This window comes from Pichia kudriavzevii, chromosome 2 (assembly GCF_003054445.1).
Source record: "Pichia kudriavzevii chromosome 2, complete sequence".
Taxonomy (NCBI): Eukaryota; Fungi; Ascomycota; class Pichiomycetes; order Pichiales; family Pichiaceae; genus Pichia; species Pichia kudriavzevii.
In genome coordinates this window covers 936,544-954,249 of record NC_042507.1, presented here as the reverse complement: position 1 = coordinate 954,249, position 17,706 = coordinate 936,544, and the positions used below count along the sequence as shown (strand labels likewise).

The following is a 17,706-nucleotide window of genomic DNA, read 5'->3' as shown; positions in this document are numbered from 1 at the left end:
TTTTAGGGAGTATATTCGGTTAATAGGAATAAGTTTTAAATGACTAAAGTAGTGTGAAAGATTTGCTTAACTAAAATCCTCCATTACCAAAACCCATGCCTGTAGAGTTAACATTTAAAGGTGCTGAGCCGCTTGGACCGCTAGTGATCATCAAAGGTTGTCCCAAACCACTAGGTTCTTCTTCTGTCTTCTCCTTTTCCTGTCTCAGCTTCAAATCGGAGTAAACTTCATTGATCTTCTTTTGGTTTTCTCTTGCAACAGAAATTTGATATGGTTTAGTCAAATCTTCTAAGTTATTTAGCCAGGAAAGTTCAAGAACGACGTCATAATCAATATAAGAGTAACATCTGTACAAGGTTGCAACCATACATTCACGGTTACCTGTTTCAACAAAATAAGTTAGTAATTCAGTAATAATCTTAGTGGACTTTGACATTGCTGCTGTTTCAATAGCATCGGACCATAAACCATCAGATTTTAGTAGGGAAATAGCCTTGTGGTACTTCTTGTTCTTTCTATATATAATGGCAGCAAGCTGTCTGAAGAAAATTAGTTCATGTTTCTCCAACCTTTCAGCTAAACCGATATGGTCAAATTTGTCGTATGATTCAATAGCCAAACGTAATGATTTGTAATCTTCTTCCTCAATCAATAAGTCATGATAAGCGGAATTGACAACGGAATTGTTCTTTTCCAATACCGAGATCAAAAATGGCTTGATGAGAGGTAAGTTATCAGATTTTTGGAAAATTTTAACGACTCTTGGTAAGTCCAATCTGGGAGTTAATACAGCCAAGAGATCAATTAATAATGTTGGGTGCATATTCGTGTAAAAGTTAATTGCCCTGTAATAAATTTCTAAGTTGGAGACCTTCACAATTATTTCCTTGAATGAAGAGTGATCAAATGCGGATTCTGATCTTTCAATCATTGTCAATGCCGCATTGTCCCATTCATCGTAATGACAGTAAAGGAAAATTAATTCAGGCCAAAGATGTGCCTCTTCACAAGCTCTGATAACCTTAGGAATGTTAATTCTTGACCAGAATAATTTCAGATGTTCCATTGTCTTGTCTGGCTGGTATTTAGTGTACAGATTTGCCAATTCGGTGAACATACCCATATGAGCTCTTTCCAAAGATAAACCATTTTCAAATAATGAAATCAACTCATTAAAGTAACCATTGTATTCGTATTGGATAACTAGTGGCTCTAGTTCTTCTGCATGTACAATTAAATGCAGGCCACACATTTGAGCTAGCTTGAATTCTTTATTTTCAATACAAGCTTGATTAACCTGTTTCCAAACTGAAACATTAGATGCCTTTCTTGCACAATCAACAGCAGCGGTGTAATCCTTTAGATAAACCAAAGTAGACGCAAGTTTGGAGTAGTTAGACACGCTTTCAAAAACTAGTTTTGCTGCCTCATAATTACCATTTTGATACAACTTGTCACCAATTGAATCCAGATCTGCGACGTTAGATAATTTCAAGAACTTTTCAATGTCTGATAATCTATTCAATGTTGCGTATGCATTAATAATAGCACCATCAATTAAAGGTTCTCTCAATGTTTTTCTAGCCATTAATAAAAATGGAATTAACTCCTCTTCTTTGCCTGCGTGCTCTGCTACTTCAATAACATTAGCATAATTAGATGGATCTTCTGCCTTCAAATAGGAGTCAATGGATTCAGGGATTCTCAAACCATTCAATTGGGCCTCGGCAAGTTGTGACCAGATTTCCGGTTTTTCTAGCTTTTCAGCATATTCTTCACCTCTATCTAGAGACATAATGTCCTCTACTAAAACTTTCATTGCAGCAGTATGGTTTTCAAATTTATCATAAATTTGGAAAGCTTCCTCGTATAGTTGATTCTCGATACAAATTGGTGCAACTTCATCTGGATTATAAGCATCCATCTTTTCAATATAGTTAGAAATGCGTGATGGGTCAACTTTGACAGCAGTCAAAATCAATAATGCCTGCAAGGATGGATTATCATTGAATGGTGAAGGCTCGAGCACAATTTTCTCTAATAAATCAATCAATTCACTTTGCAATTGGTTATCCATGAATGCCTTCACTGCAATAGAAATTGGCTGAGGATCTTCTAATTCCGGTATTGCGGTACCAACAACTTGATCGACTAGCTGTTTCTTATAAATGTTATCTGGAGTCAAAACTTTGCCCCAAAGTGATAGGTCGGATCTCTTCAATAAGTATCTAGCTTGGTATTTAAACATAGAATTTTCATTGGTAATGTTTATTAACTCATCATCATTCAAACCTTTGTCGTACGCAATGTAGGCAAGGAAAGGATCTCTCTTTTCACAATATTTACCGACCACCAAAGTATCATATTGATCATTTTCCTTCAGGAACTTTTCAGGATTATTGTTAGAATCAATATAAATCTTCGCCAAAGTGTCGTATACTGCTTTATCTTGAGACCCTGAAGCTAAGGTGTCTTCCAAAAATGGTAACAAAATCTTTAATCTATTTCTTTTTTCAACTTCTTCGCATAACTCTGCAATTGGAACTTGGCCAAGAACTGACTTCAATAATGATTTAATGATGTTTTCATCACAATCCACGTCTAACAAAGCGGCAACAACTTGAGGAGTTTTTGAAGGGTTGACCTGCTGAACATACACTTCAATGAATTTGAAAAACTTATTCTTGTAAAGGTAAAGAATCAAGTCATGCACAAAATCGTATCTATCACAAACAACAATTAAAGGTAACTGATCCTGTAATTGAGCCTCTTTCAAGAAATTCTTAACTTTTTCACCGTCGTAGACATTGTTATCTCTAACGACTCTTTCGATTTCTTTAATTTGGCCCAACTTTGCAGCACATTGGATATATTTCAGCACAACCTCTGGTTCTTGGGTGACATTAACAATAGACGATAAATAATAATACAAACCTTCAGTTGATTTGTAATCTTCAAAAACCTTAATTAAAGTCACAGGCCCAATCAATTCAGAATATCTAGTGGCAATTTGAATGGCCACTTGTAAATTTTGAGCTAAATTATTGGACAGCATTTCTCTTAAACAAGAAACAGACTGATCAACTTTTAAATTACCAAAATAAGAAACTAACCAATCGGCAGGCAACTCGTTGGCATGGACAATGACCCGTTTGATGTCCTTGATATTATCATATAGCTCTAAAGCCCTTTGGTATAAGCCAGCCTTTTCACATAGAGCTGCAATTGTTGGCCTATCATAGTGCGTAAACATAGAATTACCTAGAATAGCATCAGCGACTTGTGGTGCGTGTAGCAAATTAACCTCTAGTAACTTTGTTTGTAATTGGCCATCAGCAGGTTTATCTTCCTTTAGAGCGTCTAATAAGAAAGCAGTAGCCTGTTGGATGTAGTTTTGGGAAAAGAAAATATCCGCAATCTGTTGGACATTCAAATCTGGTTGAGATTGTAGTAGGGAAACAGCAAATTCTGCTGCTTTATCTGGATTAACCCTTAAGATGTTTTGGATCAAAACTGTGAAATTAGGGGTGTATGACACCTTTTCACAAAATGGCAATATCTTATCAAATTGGCCTAGCTCCGCCAAACATTGAACAACTTTGTTTGGAACATTGGATTTGTAGTAAACAGCCAACGCCAAAGTAATATTTGCCGGCTTGATTAGATCACCCAATTCTTCAGAGCATTCCAGTTTATTTTCCTTTAAATACTTCTCTAACGTTTCAATTCTATTCTGTTGAACTAAGGGTTTGACCAATTCCAAGGTTTCAAACTTATTCAAAGTGCCCCTGTCTAATAAGAAAACCAAATATTGTAAAAATGGAGCAGGTTGACCCTGTTGAGTTGGCAAGCTTTTCAATTTGGCTATAGTGTCAGGTGTTCTCAATTGAGAAGAAGAGGCTGCGATTCTAACAGCAGATGTATAGTCACCAGTTGCAATTGATTGATTGAACTGATGAGAGAATAAATTTTCAGCACCTGGTAAGTTACCTCTCGATGCCAAGCTCAAAGCTAATTCAACATCACCCAAATTATTTAGAATGTAAGGAATAATCCTATCAGTGGAGATTTCAACAGCTAAAACTGAACCGGATCTGTTGATTGTGATAATTCCACCATTATTATCAAATGGAGCACCAGTAAAAACAGGATCTGATGAAATCCTATTCAAAAAAATTTTCTTCCCGGTTTCAACATCGTACAAGTGAATGAAACCAAATTTAGTCAAAATATAAGCAATTCCGTATTTAGAAGATAGTTGAATAGCAACAGGGAAATCATTTGGAACTTCGCTTGGAAAAAAAATATCAACGTTTTTCTTGGTAATGACAGGTGCCCCTTCCTGGTGATCAATTTCGTTAATATGCAACGTACCACCATTTTCATTTCTAGTAGCAAATGCAAATAATTGAGTCTCAATGGAAGAGCCTTGTAATTTTAGCTGGGTGAAGTTAGCAACGTGACCCTCAATCGGTTGGGAAATGTTCCTGTCCTTAGAAAAGAGTTGTATATGACCAACGATTCTACCATTTTCCTGAGCTATACCACCGATTGCAAACCAATTCAGTGATTTATTAGCAGCAAACTGAGTGATTTGGCAATCATTTAGTGACACATGTCTTGATGTCAACAATATTGGTCCTGCATCGGTGCCGTCAAATACATTCCATGTATAAATAGAATTCAAGGTGACCAGACCTAATACTTGATCACTCAACCATTTCCAGAAAACGATTCTTTCATTCATTTCATTTGATTTTAATCTCTGTTTTGTTTCCATATTGAAGATTTGAATAGTTTTATCATTTGCACGTAATGAAATGACCATGGAATTTGGGTGCATAATAACTGAATCAGCAGACATTGACTTTTTGGTAACCTGGTTGTTGTTCTTCAAATCAACAATCACGGCAGCATTGCCTGCATCACTTGTCTCACGACAGCATACATAATGATCGGATTCCAGTGTAGTACTCAAGAAATTGAAGGACTGAGGATTGATACCCAAGGATGCCAACTGACAGACATCAACGAGTTCGATCGGTGGGGCGTCAGACATTTTGGGTTGTAGCTTGTATGCCTCGTAATTGTGAAACAGTTAATTCTAAGAACTTACGCCTTCATTCTTCGACGGCGTATTTTGAGAACAACATGTCCGTATCCATGTGGAGGCGGCCAAGAATTCCGAGGAAAAAACAATATTCGTCGATTTCGCGCAAATTTAGTGGAACGTAGAATTGGAGAAGGTAAAAAATTCCAAGGCGGCGTATTAGAATTGCAGCGCGTCACGTGAGTGTCCGGTCTACTGTGCTTCTTGTGATTTATTGATTACCAAAAATAGCGCTATACACCAAACTACATCTTTAAAATATGTACCACAGAGAATATATTAGATAAGTGAAATCACTTTTACGACTCTATGTAGAAGTATAAAAATAAATTAGAATTGGTATTTAGTAAGACATTTTATCAAGAGGGAAAAAACGAACGGCGTGAACTTAAGAAGGAAAAAGATTAGAATTTAAAAGACAGCTTGTTTAACAGTCGACTAATTCAACAATGTCCAATTCGACAGGTTCACACTTTGAACCAATATGCTCAGCATATAAGTTGTAGAAGTTACCAGACAGACATTGGTAGAAAGTAGTGGAGTTACCGATAGCTAACTTACCATCCTTGATAGACCAACCAGCAGCATAGATTGCACCAGCTTGAGGAGGTGGACCATCAAATTGGAATTGTTGGTTGGCGACAATAGAACCAATTCTACCCTTCGAGTCAGTCAAGATACCATTGTGTAAGTTCATGGAAAGGGTACCATTAGTAGCACAAGCTTGGTATTGAATTTCTTCATCTTGAGGAGATGCAGAAGCTGCTGCACCTTGTTGAGAAGCAGTAGATTGTTGGATTTGGCCATCACCAATTTGAGTTGCTGGGGTAGCAGTGTTTTTCGTAGAAGTGGATTCGGTGGTCTTAGTAGTTTGTTGGACTTGACCGTCACCAATTTGAGTAGCTGCTTCGGCAGTTTCCTTTGGAGTAGTGGTCTTGGTAGTAGCTTGGACTTGACCGTCACCAATTTGAGTAGCTGCTTCGGCAGTTTCCTTTGGAGTGGTGGTCTTGGTAGTAGCTTGGATTTGACCATCACCAATTTGAGTGACTGGAGCTGCAGTTTCCTTTGGAGTGGTGGTCTTGGTAGTAGCTTGGATTTGACCATCACCAATTTGAGTGACTGGAGCTGCAGTTTCCTTTGGAGTGGTGGTCTTTGTAGTAGCTTGGATTTGACCATCACCAATTTGAGTGACTGGAGCTGCAGTTTCCTTTGGAGTGGTGGTCTTTGTAGTAGCTTGGATTTGACCATCACCAATTTGAGTGACTGGAGCTGCAGTTTCCTTTGGAGTAGTGGTCTTTGTAGTAGCTTGGATTTGACCGTCACCAATTTGGGAGATCAAAGCTGCTGCAGTTGCGGTGGTTGCTTGGATTTGGCCATCACCGATTTGAGTGATTGGGTTAACAACCTGCTTGGTGAGAGTAGTAGCTTGGACTTGACCATCACCGATTTGGGTGACAACATTAGCAATAATAGTCTTTGTTGTTTCGGTTGCAGTAGTAGCTTGGATTTGACCGTCACCAATTTGGGTTACTGGAGCTGCGGTTTTCTTTGGAGCTTCGGTTTTAGTAGTGGCTTGGATTTGACCGTCACCAATTTGGGTGATTGCAGCTAAAGTTGTGGTTTTGGTTTTGATTGCATTCGAAGTACCGGTGGTTGCCTGGATTTGACCGTCGCCAATCTGGGTTGCAGCTGCAGCCTTGTGTTGCTTGACATTCTTAGCGTCAAGAGTTGCAGATGCAGATGCAGTGGTTGAGATTGGGTTAACAGCAATACCAAATGAACCAGTGTATTCAGTAAGTGCACCAGAGAGGGTTGCAGATGGGGTAAGAGTGGTCCATGGTTCGGAAGGAACATAAGCAGCAATTGCCTGGCCAGCTAAAGCGGCGACACCTAAGTTTCTGTATTGCATTATTAAACTTGTATTATAAGATTGAGGAGTTAATTATCAAGGAAAATCAAAAGAGAGGAGGAAGAAGTAGAAAGTGACAAAAAAATATAGTTATAATAAAGGGAGACCTAAAGACATGATTGTTAAATGACAAGCATTAGGGGAAACTATGGCCTTTTTATAATAAAGACAAACAACCAATGTTGGCTTAAAATCGACAACCATCAATTGACAACCTTTTTGGACAACTTCTAAAAATGGAAGTGGAAATTTCATTAATTTACCCCTTTCATGCCAAAAAAAGAAAGGAAAAAAAGGGAAATCGCTCCAAATTCCATTTTTTTTCCATGTCCATTTCCCTCTCTTTCTAGCTAATTCTCTCAATATAACCTAATTGGGTAATCTAATATGATGTAAAAATAACGCCGGAAGAGGCGCCAAAGGAAGCGCAACAAAGGAAAAAACCCACAATAACAAAAAACATCGGAGGATTGATGCGCCGACTGCCTTACCAAAACAGGCGAATCAGGAAAGAGAATGCTCGGAGGAGATGGAGGGAATTTTGAGTTAGGAAAGAGTCGAATGGGGGAGAGTCGAATGGGAGAGAGCTCAAAGGTAAGAGGTGATATTCGGAGACAAAGTTTTTATTAAATACAGACGTAATTATGGCGTTGAAACTTCAAATGACGTGAAATCAATGTGTTGCGTCAATAGAGTTCTTGAGAAACAACTGACTCTACAATGGCACCATGGGCCACGCAATTCTTCGTGTCAGTAGTGGTGGTGATGGTGGTGGTAAGACTAGTTGTGTCTGTTGGCACCACCTGTACTAATGCATCCACTAATTCATCAACTCCACCTTCGATATCGATACATTCCACTAGCCCCATGTCGGCAAAGGCATGTGCAATTTCTCTTTGATGGGCGTCCTTGAGGGCGTTATTAGGGACCACCACTACGCGTCGGCCGTCCTTGCCGTTCGGGTGGGACCCCACCCGAACGGCATCCAAAATGCATCCGGCGCCTCCGTGGGAGAAAACCAATTGGGAACGAGCCATCCGGGCGGCGAGGGAGGAATCGTATTCGCAGAAGGATATTTGCACCCCCTGAGCAGTACCTTGGACGAGAGCCTCTTTGAATTCACGGTTAGGTTTAAAAGTGCCATGTTGGACAGTTAGTTTGCTAAACCCTGCCGTGGCAAGGGCGGTGATGAAGCGTGTAGAGAGAACCGCAAGCACAAGCCTTTCGTAGGGGGAAGTTGCCCCCGTGGTCACATAGGCTTCCTTCATGGTCTTGTATATGGATTTGAGTTTTGATTTTTGTTCAATTGGTAGGTCGATAATTGGAGGGAGAATTGGACAATGTTCCAATTAGGTTGGTCAATGTATAATAGTGACTCGTTGCATATACAATAGTGACTCGTTGCATGTACAACCAAATCAACGTCTGTAGGAAACCGGTGCTTTCGCCCCCCCCAGATACACCTTGCTAACGTCTATTTGCCCTCCTTCCCCCCCCTTTGTCACGGCGCATGGCCCTCTGTCGCGTACTGCTACCGGTTTTTTCTGTAAGGAGATTTAGCACGCGTAGACTTTGGCGTTGCCCTCGCTCCTTTTGACTCTATGGATACTTTCTCCCGCATGTAATCTCCGTTCTATCCGGAAATAGCGCAATATTCCACTTTTTTCCCCCTCACTCGTCACCGTCTCGGCACGGAGGTACCTTGGTTGATCAATTACACCCACATTTAGTCCGTAAAGCTCTTAGAGTTGCACCAATAGGTTATTAACCAAGACAATATACATTTGACAGAAGCTATACCATGGCTGAGTCACGTGAAACACGTATAGTGAAGCACATGAACAAGGATCATGTCCACAACTTGGAGGATTTCCTTGTAATCTATGGCCATGTGGACCAAACTATGGCGCAACGTAACCCTAGGCTTGAAACAATTACACTCGATGCAATGACCATCTCCTTCATCGATATGGGTGGCAGTAAGGAAAATGTCAAGATTTTCTTTCAACCTTCCCTAGACTCTCTAGATGATGCTAGAATTAGATTGGTGGAAATGTCTCAAAATGCCGCTAAAAAAAGGGGATTTAGTGAACACATTGTCAAGAAAATCCCCATTCTACGTAATTGGTATGACGTCCCAATCTTTATTACCATGGGGGTGCTCTATTACTGGGCAATGAATCTCAATTCGTTGTTGGCATTGGTCGCCAACTTCTCAACTCCATTTCAAGAGCTGATTAGAGAATACTACATTTCGTTCTTTAGGGTCTTGGTAATAATTCACGTTCTCGAATCTGTTTTGATTCTTTACCCACTTTTGAGAAAATACAGAGTCAACATTTTCCAAAAGTTAACCGCACTTAGTATTACTATGGTTGAAGGTGGCTTCTATATCAATGACTTCAATAGAAAAATTGATGAAGTCTCAAACCCTAAAAAGACAAACTAAAAAGGGGGAGGAAAAAAGAAGCATTATAGCTGCATAGAATAAAATGATTGGATTTCTTCTCCAACCTTCTTACTGACATAACTAAATAATGCCTTATGCTTGATAATCTCCCTCCTCTTTAACTTATTCTCTCGCTTCCTCTCATCCTCCATCTCCTGCCTCTTTACCTCGGCTTTGTCGATCTTACGGTGTAACAACTTCCTCAAGGTCTCCTTCTTTTCCGCCTCAAGCTTCCGGGCATTGAACGTCTTTCTCTTTCTAGCGGCATCCGCTTTGCGTAGCTCGATTTCCTCGGGTGTTAACACTTTCTTTTTTTCATTGCCTTTCATCAATGCTAAAACACTCTTTGGAAGTTTCTTGCCATTGTAGAACTCTGCATTCAGCTCTTCCGGCTCTTCAGACTGTCCTAGGTATTTGGCTCTCTGTCGGTCACTCAACTTGCTTAGATCCACATTCTTTTCATCAACTTCGCCTTGCTCAATCATCCTCATTAACTCTTCGTCATCGCTCGAATTATATTCCTCGCCGTCATACTCCTCCTCTTCCTCGTCTTCGTCGAACTCTATTTCCTCTTCTTCTTCGTCCTCTGGTGGACGGGTCCTTGGCCGCCCTCTGCCTCTTTTTTTAACGGTGTTTTCCTCTTTAAGTTCAACCACCTTGAGTTTCCCTGGTTTCCGACCCCTCTTCTTCCCCATACTCTTGCTAATGTTCCCACCACTATTACTACTGTTACTACTTGCTCGGCTTTCGCTTTCCATATTCTTCAATTTCATTTTGTCAGTAAACTGAAATTTTAAGGTTAATGATTTGTTTTTAGACTGATCCTTCTTAATACTAACCATATCCTTAATTAATTCTGGTTCCTTTTCTTCGTCGCTCCCTAGTTCATGTTCGTATCCCAAGCTCAATAAATCCTCATCTTCGTCACTCATTGTTGTCCCTTTCGGAGTATTTTGCTTCGTATTACACCTGTAGTTTACCATGTATACCTTTACTCAACAGATATCTCTCTGATCTCTAAGAATCATGTTCCAAAATTCGGTGTACGGGTTACACCTTTAGCTATACAAATTCGACGCGTCGGAAAATCTTTTTTTTTTCTTGTCCTCATTCTAATGATGAAAGCATTAAAATGATCGGAATATAAACAACGATAACAATCAAACAGCACCCCATATGCGCAATTAATAACAAACATTAGGTACCCAAAGATGGCGGATGAAGCGACGTTTAATATTGACACTATCGCTGGGATAGCCAATATATCAAACATGGATAATTTAAATGATTTACATTTATCACAATTGAATAGTCAATTACGTTACGAGTTGCGAAATTTGAACAAAGATGCTGGTGTACAAGTGCAACTAAGTGATGAAGAAGAGGAAGACAATGCCGAAACAGATGAAAATGACGAGGAAACCAGTGAATTTGATGATCAGGAGGGAGAAAATGATGTGGAGGAAAATAATAGAAACGAACCATTCAAAAATTATATAAAATCAATTGTTGAAAGAGGGGATGGCTTAGCGTTTGATAATCAATATCAGCAACACTCTACTCAGCTTCCAGCACAAAGTTCACATTCTCTGCTGCAAAGTCAACAACAACATTTCCATCGACATCACCAACATCCTCATAATAATCATGATCCTCAATATCAAGATCACCAGCATCACCAGCAACTATCACTGAACTTGCAACAAAGACAACGAAAACGACAAAGAAATGAAAAAAGTGATATCGATAAAGACATCAAAAAATGTTCACGATGCAGAATGAAACGTGTACACGAAAACGAGAATGAACTAGAAAAGTATCAAACATGTATCCAGTGCCGTGAGAGGAGGAAAGTCAAAGAGAAGAAGCCTAGAGGGCCGATGAAATTGCCTGAATTAAGAGATGATTGGAAGGGATTTTTGGACAAAGTTGCAATGAACAGCATAATGGACGTTCAGGGGCATATATATCGAGCTTATACAGATGAAAGGCAATTTCCAAGATACTCACATGATGACTTGACTACTGATATTGTCCAAAAAATAGGCGATAAAATTGTTGAGAAATATATACATCCTTTACAAGAACTGACTGGCTTCAAATTTGCGATCAGAGATCACCATAACCCCCCACTGTATGATAAAAATAGATCAAAAAAAATTACATGGATGTTCATCTGTTCACAGGACAAATTTCGTCGACGCAAAAGCAGGAGTGAAAATAAAAGGCAGGTTTTGAATAAACTAAAAACTGAGGAGTGTTGTTCCAAAATAAGCCTGAGTTATGATATTATCAATGGCATTGTTCAAATCAGTTATAACCATAAACACCATAAACCCTATAATTTGATTGATAGTAGTGGTGCTATCAAGCCAAGTAGGATCCACCTTGAAAATGAACAAGCGGAAGTTGATAGAGCAGTGATGGAAGCTGCTGCTGCCGCTGTGGCTGCTGTAGCAGCGTCAGATGAGAAAAAAGAAGCAAAAGGTGAAGAACACGAGGAAAATAAGATAGTTATTGCAAGGTCTCATGCTAGGAACGACAACAACAATAATAATGACAATAATAATAACAGTGGCACCGGTACTAATGGCAATGATGAGAATATTTCAAGTGGTGACGAACGTTCAAAAAATAATTATGATCCTAACCGGGTCTTTGGGGAGTCAACTTCATTTGACGATATTTCGTTGATTGGCAATGTCCATGTCAACAATGTGGATGTTGACAATGTTGGTGTCGATGTTGATGTTGATGTCGATGTCGACGACATCAATGTAGAGGATGTTGCAGAAATTGCCAAATTGCTCAAACAGGTCCAGCAAGCTCAAAGCAGAAGATTAGACGATGAAGTACCTGAAGAAGAACAGGATCATGACCACAACAAAGAAGATAACAATGACCAAGACAATATTGAACCTGTAGTTGAAGGGGAAAACTCAACCGCGGCATTTGACATCAGCCCAGTGCTACTGGCGCACGTGCAACGCCAACTGCACAATTTTCAGGACTTGCCCAAAGATCAACACCACGTAAACTCCTCACCAGATTCATGATTGCACGTGATCAATAGAGCCCCGCTATTTTTGTTCTGTGCGGCTCGCAAGGAAAGTAAATGCGGTTCATTCTCACCCGCTAGCACCGAAAGAGCGAGAAAAAATTTATCCGATCACTATAACATTCTTATTGTGTGAGAAAAATAAGAAGAATCGATACGGGGCTAGGAAATCCATGACCGTGTAGGAGTAAGATATGTCTCACTTTTATTGGATTCCGGTTTTGTCGGTTTTTTTTCTCTGACTCGGAAACATTGCTTCTATTTTGTATATCTTTAACCTCATTCCCGTTTCCTCAATTTTTTTTAGATTGGAAGTCTTCACTGCCTAAGTTGTTTGATAGATTTTCACCAAATATTTACTGATTAACAATGATACCTAGGTTGAACCCATTGTTAAATATAAGCCACCTCAGAGGTGGTCCTAAATTTATCGGTAAAGCTATCAAGCCATCACAATTCGAATTTAGGAAAAACAACTTCAGGTTCAACTCGACAAGCACTAAAACTGGAAGTGCTAGAACCATTAAATCTGGGTTTTTGTCTTGGTCTTTCCGTGCTGCAACATTCACTGGTATTGCTGGCTGGCTATACTTGACCTATTTAGTTTACAAGGAAACGAATCCTGGTAGTCAATCACCTCAAACCGAATTCTCTGAAATTGGCAACAAAAAGAAAAATATTGTTATATTAGGATCCGGCTGGGGGGCTGTTTCTGTTTTGAAGACTTTGGATACAACCAAGTATAATGTTACCATTGTATCTCCAAGAAATTACTTCTTGTTTACTCCATTATTGCCTTCTGTCCCAAGTGGTACAATCGATATAAAATCCATTTGTGATTCTATTAGGACGATTGCTAGACAAACACCTGGAGAGGTGACTTATTTAGAAGCTGCTGCAACTGATATTGATCCTGTTAAGAAAACTATAAAGTTAGAACATAAGTCCCAAAGATTTTTGATTGGTGATGCCTTCACTTCTGAAGGTGATGTTATTGAAAACGAGCTATCTTACGACTATTTGGTTTATGCTGTTGGTGCTACTGTAAATACCTTTGGCATTCCTGGTATTCCTGAATATGCTTCTTACCTTAAAGAAGCAAATGATGCTACCGCGGTAAGACAAAAGTTATTCAACCAAATTGAAGCTTCTAGGTTGTTGCCAAAGGATTCTGAAGATAGAAAGAGATTGTTGAGTTTTGTTGTTTGTGGAGGTGGGCCAACAGGTGTTGAACTTGCTGCTGAAATTAAAGATTATATTGACCAAGATTTATGTAAATTCATACCTGGTATTGAAAAGGAAATGCAAGTTACCTTGATTGAAGCACAACATAATGTTTTATCTATGTTCCATCCAAAACTAATTGAATATACCAAGGAAGTCTTTAAACAACAGAACCTTCATCTACAAGTCGACACAATGGTTAAGAAAGTTGATGATAAAAACGTGTACGCTACTTATCGTCACCCTGACGGAAAAACCGAAGACATGGTCATTCCTTATGGAACTTTAGTCTGGGCGGGTGGTAACGCTCAAAGGAAATTAACTAGAGATTTATCCTCTAAAATCATTGAACAGAAAACTGCAAGAAGAGGTTTGTTAGTTGATGAATATCTCAAATTAGATGGTGATGATTCTATTTATGCGATTGGTGACTGCACTTTTACTCCAAATCCTCCAACTGCACAAGTTGCTCATCAACAAGGTGAATATTTAGGTGAACATTTCAACAAGTTGGCCAAAATCGACGAATTAAACTACTTAATTACTAATTCGACAGACGACTCAACTAAGTACAGTAAAAGATTAGAACGTGCTGAAAAAGCAATCAAACCTTTTGAATACGACCATCAAGGTGCCCTCGCTTACGTTGGTTCTGAAAGGGCTGTTGCAGATTTACATTGGGGTAGCTGGTCCACTGTTGCATTGGGTGGTACCATGACATTTTTCTTTTGGAGAACTGCATATGTTTCCATGCTGTTGAGTATCAGAAACAAGATCTTAGTTGTTACTGACTGGGTTAAGGTTGCTATATTTGGGAGAGATTGTTCTCAAGAATAGAGTTTACTAATTTCACACATTAGATACTGCCAAAGCATAAAGGCTTTATTTATTTGCTCTTTATATTATTAAATAAAATTCCTTATAAATTTCATTCCTTAACTGACTTATACGTCCGTACTGGTTTTTCTTTTATTTCACTAGCTGGTCAGCTTGCTAAACTCAGCAATTGATAAACCCTCAAAGTTTCGTTTAAAATGGTTTCGCACATTTTCTCTTTTCAATTTCCCCTGAACCAGGTGCAAGCATTGTTTCCCAATCTAGTGGATACAATAATTCACCGTCTTCGTTACGTGCAAATACAACACCTAAATCATTTCTAGCAGTGGATAAATAAAAACTTGCACCGTCACCCAGCGAGAGAACAACAGCACGTATAATATCACCTGGTTGGTAACATTCCCATGTTTTCACACTATCTCGTTCTGTAGATCTAACATCTTGACTCCTGATTAATGCCTTGAAGTATTCACCTGACTCGGCTGGTAGTAAATTTAGTAATTGTAACTTTCCATTATTCACATTTTCTTCCTGACCTTTAGGTAAAACACTTAATATTTCTACATTGACTCTCAAATGTGTTATCTTAGTTACCCTTGCAAGAACAACATCATTCACTTGTGGAGTGACAGCCTTATAGCTTCTGCATTTAATATCATCTAGATGTAATTCACCTTGCTTATATTGCGGATCCTTGTATGCAAAAACCTTTACAATTTTTGTGTTTTCATTATCCTTATCATCGATTATTTCAACACGACCAGCCGTTGTCGATACAAGCGTTGGAATCCGATCGTTGTTGAATAAAATCGTCTCTAATCGAACATTCGATCCCGGTAAGTACTTAAAACTTTGTGTTGTTGCAGTAGGTTCATAGATAGGCAAAATTGGTTGTCCTGGCAAAACTTTTTCTGGGTACTGCATAGTGCTAAAGGTTGATTAATTCTATTGTAAATTGCTATTTAGTTGAGTACCCTGGCCTTTGTCAAATGAAACCTCTGAGTAAAATTCATGTGCATGCATTTTCCTATTTTCTAGAGGTTTTTTGCTATTTTGGGTAATATTAAAATTTTCATGAAAAAAAGTAAAAGTTGAAAATTTTTTATTCACAGCGTCTGAAAAATTTTCTACACTTTCTTGGTTATAAAGATAGAAGTATCTCTTTCTTGTTGTACAGCCTGCGATTGCTTTCTTCTTTTACACTCCTTTTATTTTTCTTTTTAATATATCCATCAAACAGATCAGAATCACAATGGCTAAATCTGAAATTAAGAAATCCAAGAAGTCTTCTTCCAAGAAGCAAGAAGAAAAAGCAACTAAAGCAGTTCAAAAGAAGGAAGAAACCTCTTCTTCTGAATCCTCCTCTTCATCCTCTGATGAATCTTCCTCTAGTTCCGACTCTGAGTCTGAATCCTCTTCCAATGAAGAAGAAGAAAAGAAGGAAGAATCTTCTGATTCTGATTCTGATTCTGATTCTGATTCTGATTCTGATTCTGGTTCTGGTTCCTCTTCGGAAAAAGAAGATGATGATGATGAAGAAAAGAAGAAGGATGAATCCTCTTCTGACTCTGATTCTGACTCCTCTTCCTCTGACGAAGAGGAGAAGGAAGGCGAATCTTCAAAGAAGAGAAAGGCAGAATCTTCAGAAGAAGAATCCACCACTGCATCTCCTGAACCAGAATCTAAGAAAGCTAAGAGTGAGGAACCAGCAGGTGAACCAGCTACTTTATTTGTTGGTAGACTTTCGTGGAACATCGATGACGCTTGGTTGAAGAGAGAATTCGAGGCATACCCAGGTGTTATTAGCGCAAGAGTTATTACCGACAGAAGTTCGGGTAGATCCAAGGGTTTTGGTTACGTTGATTTCGAATCCAAGAGCGTTGCTGAAAAGGCATTAGAAGAAATGCAAGGTAAAGAAATTGACGGTAGACCAATCAATGTTGATTTGTCCAACGCAAAGCCAAAGCAGCAATCTGGCGCAGAAAGAACCAATGAAAGAGCAAAACAATATGGTGATTCGAAGTCTGAACCATCGGATACTTTATTCATTGGTAACTTATCTTTTGACTCCACTAGAGATTCTGTTACCGAATTTTTCGCTGAATATGGTCCAATTATGGGTGTCAGATTACCAACCCACCCAGAAACTGAACAATTGAAAGGTTTTGGTTACGTCCAATTTGAATCCGTTGATGCTGCACAAAAGGCATTAGATGCATTAAATGGTGAATACTTAAACAACAGAGCTGTCAGATTAGACTTCTCTACTCCAAAGCCTCAAAATGAAAGAGGTGGTTTCGGTGGTAACAGAGGTGGTAACAGAGGTAGAGGTGGTTTTGGTGGTAACAGAGGTGGTCGTGATAGAGGTGGATTCAGCAGACCAACTGGTTCCAACAATACCCCAGTTGCGTTCAGAGGTAACAAGAAGACTTTTGATTAAATTGTTTGATTGACTGTTGTCTTAATCCAGTTTTTCCTCCGTGCTAATATTGCCTCAGCCGTTTTGTTGATTTTGTTTCTTTTCTTCTAGAACTGAAACTGTTAATATATGAGTATCTTTTCTTACCAAATATATTCTCCCGTGTATGTATAGATTATTATTTTGTTTTCATTTCACGTTGAGTCTTTTTTTATTCGCAATCATCAATGATATATAATATGTACAGTATAATTTATATGTCCGCTTAATTTAGGATTATTTTAATTGCTACTGCTGTAGTCTGCATAAACAAGATTTGAATGAAAATGCCCTCAGTGTGTAGTTATATCTCTTGTTCTACCATGTCAGTAGAAATCTTTAAAATGGGTATAATGCAAAATTCCAATGAAAAAGCTAAAAAAGGATATTGGTTAAAAATATTCATCTTTCGACTATAAATCAACGTACAAAAAAGTAAATCTTGTCCTTTAGAAGATAAACAAAATCTGAAGCTGCTCAAAATACCAGCCATAAATCAGATTTTCTTTAAAGGAAATAAAAATAAACATATCACACAATACTTTCATACAGGTCAGCCAATATTCAAGGTAGGTTTGTCTTCAATTTATACGTTAAAGGGGTTCCTTCAAAGTATGCAAGAAAAATTTGAAGCGCACGACAGAAATATATGTTGTGACGA

General features: G+C 38.7%; 9 protein-coding genes across 9 annotated transcripts; 4 read left to right on the top strand and 5 right to left on the bottom strand.

The window, feature by feature from the left end:
- Window positions 1-70: 70 nt before the first annotated feature.
- On the bottom strand, window positions 71-5,059 carry C5L36_0B04600 (uncharacterized protein; the record flags this gene model as incomplete). The annotated part of the gene is made up of 1 exon (XM_029464827.1): window positions 71-5,059. One exon carries the CDS (start codon window positions 5,057-5,059, stop codon window positions 71-73), a length of 4,989 nt encoding a protein of 1,662 aa, XP_029320686.1.
- Window positions 5,060-5,537: 478 nt separating this feature from the next.
- On the bottom strand, window positions 5,538-7,019 carry C5L36_0B04590 (uncharacterized protein; the record flags this gene model as incomplete). Its single annotated transcript, XM_029464826.1, has 1 exon — window positions 5,538-7,019. The coding sequence occupies one exon, from the start codon at window positions 7,017-7,019 to the stop codon at window positions 5,538-5,540; it is 1,482 nt and encodes a 493-aa protein (XP_029320685.1).
- A 686-nt stretch (window positions 7,020-7,705) lies between these two features.
- C5L36_0B04580 (uncharacterized protein) lies at window positions 7,706-8,287 on the bottom strand (the record flags this gene model as incomplete). The annotated part of the gene is made up of 1 exon (XM_029464825.1): window positions 7,706-8,287. The coding sequence occupies one exon, from the start codon at window positions 8,285-8,287 to the stop codon at window positions 7,706-7,708; it is 582 nt and encodes a 193-aa protein (XP_029320684.1).
- A 533-nt stretch (window positions 8,288-8,820) lies between these two features.
- C5L36_0B04570 (uncharacterized protein) lies at window positions 8,821-9,468 on the top strand (the record flags this gene model as incomplete). The annotated part of the gene is made up of 1 exon (XM_029464824.1): window positions 8,821-9,468. One exon carries the CDS (start codon window positions 8,821-8,823, stop codon window positions 9,466-9,468), a length of 648 nt encoding a protein of 215 aa, XP_029320683.1.
- A 23-nt stretch (window positions 9,469-9,491) lies between these two features.
- Window positions 9,492-10,451, bottom strand: C5L36_0B04560 (uncharacterized protein; the record flags this gene model as incomplete). Its single annotated transcript, XM_029464823.1, has 1 exon — window positions 9,492-10,451. The coding sequence occupies one exon, from the start codon at window positions 10,449-10,451 to the stop codon at window positions 9,492-9,494; it is 960 nt and encodes a 319-aa protein (XP_029320682.1).
- A 228-nt stretch (window positions 10,452-10,679) lies between these two features.
- C5L36_0B04550 (uncharacterized protein) lies at window positions 10,680-12,524 on the top strand (the record flags this gene model as incomplete). The annotated part of the gene is made up of 1 exon (XM_029464822.1): window positions 10,680-12,524. The coding sequence occupies one exon, from the start codon at window positions 10,680-10,682 to the stop codon at window positions 12,522-12,524; it is 1,845 nt and encodes a 614-aa protein (XP_029320681.1).
- A 371-nt stretch (window positions 12,525-12,895) lies between these two features.
- C5L36_0B04540 (uncharacterized protein) lies at window positions 12,896-14,587 on the top strand (the record flags this gene model as incomplete). Its single annotated transcript, XM_029464821.1, has 1 exon — window positions 12,896-14,587. The coding sequence occupies one exon, from the start codon at window positions 12,896-12,898 to the stop codon at window positions 14,585-14,587; it is 1,692 nt and encodes a 563-aa protein (XP_029320680.1).
- A 192-nt stretch (window positions 14,588-14,779) lies between these two features.
- On the bottom strand, window positions 14,780-15,511 carry C5L36_0B04530 (uncharacterized protein; the record flags this gene model as incomplete). The annotated part of the gene is made up of 1 exon (XM_029464820.1): window positions 14,780-15,511. One exon carries the CDS (start codon window positions 15,509-15,511, stop codon window positions 14,780-14,782), a length of 732 nt encoding a protein of 243 aa, XP_029320679.1.
- A 328-nt stretch (window positions 15,512-15,839) lies between these two features.
- Window positions 15,840-17,027, top strand: C5L36_0B04520 (uncharacterized protein; the record flags this gene model as incomplete). The annotated part of the gene is made up of 1 exon (XM_029464819.1): window positions 15,840-17,027. The coding sequence occupies one exon, from the start codon at window positions 15,840-15,842 to the stop codon at window positions 17,025-17,027; it is 1,188 nt and encodes a 395-aa protein (XP_029320678.1).
- Between the last annotated feature and the right edge of the window lie 679 nt (window positions 17,028-17,706).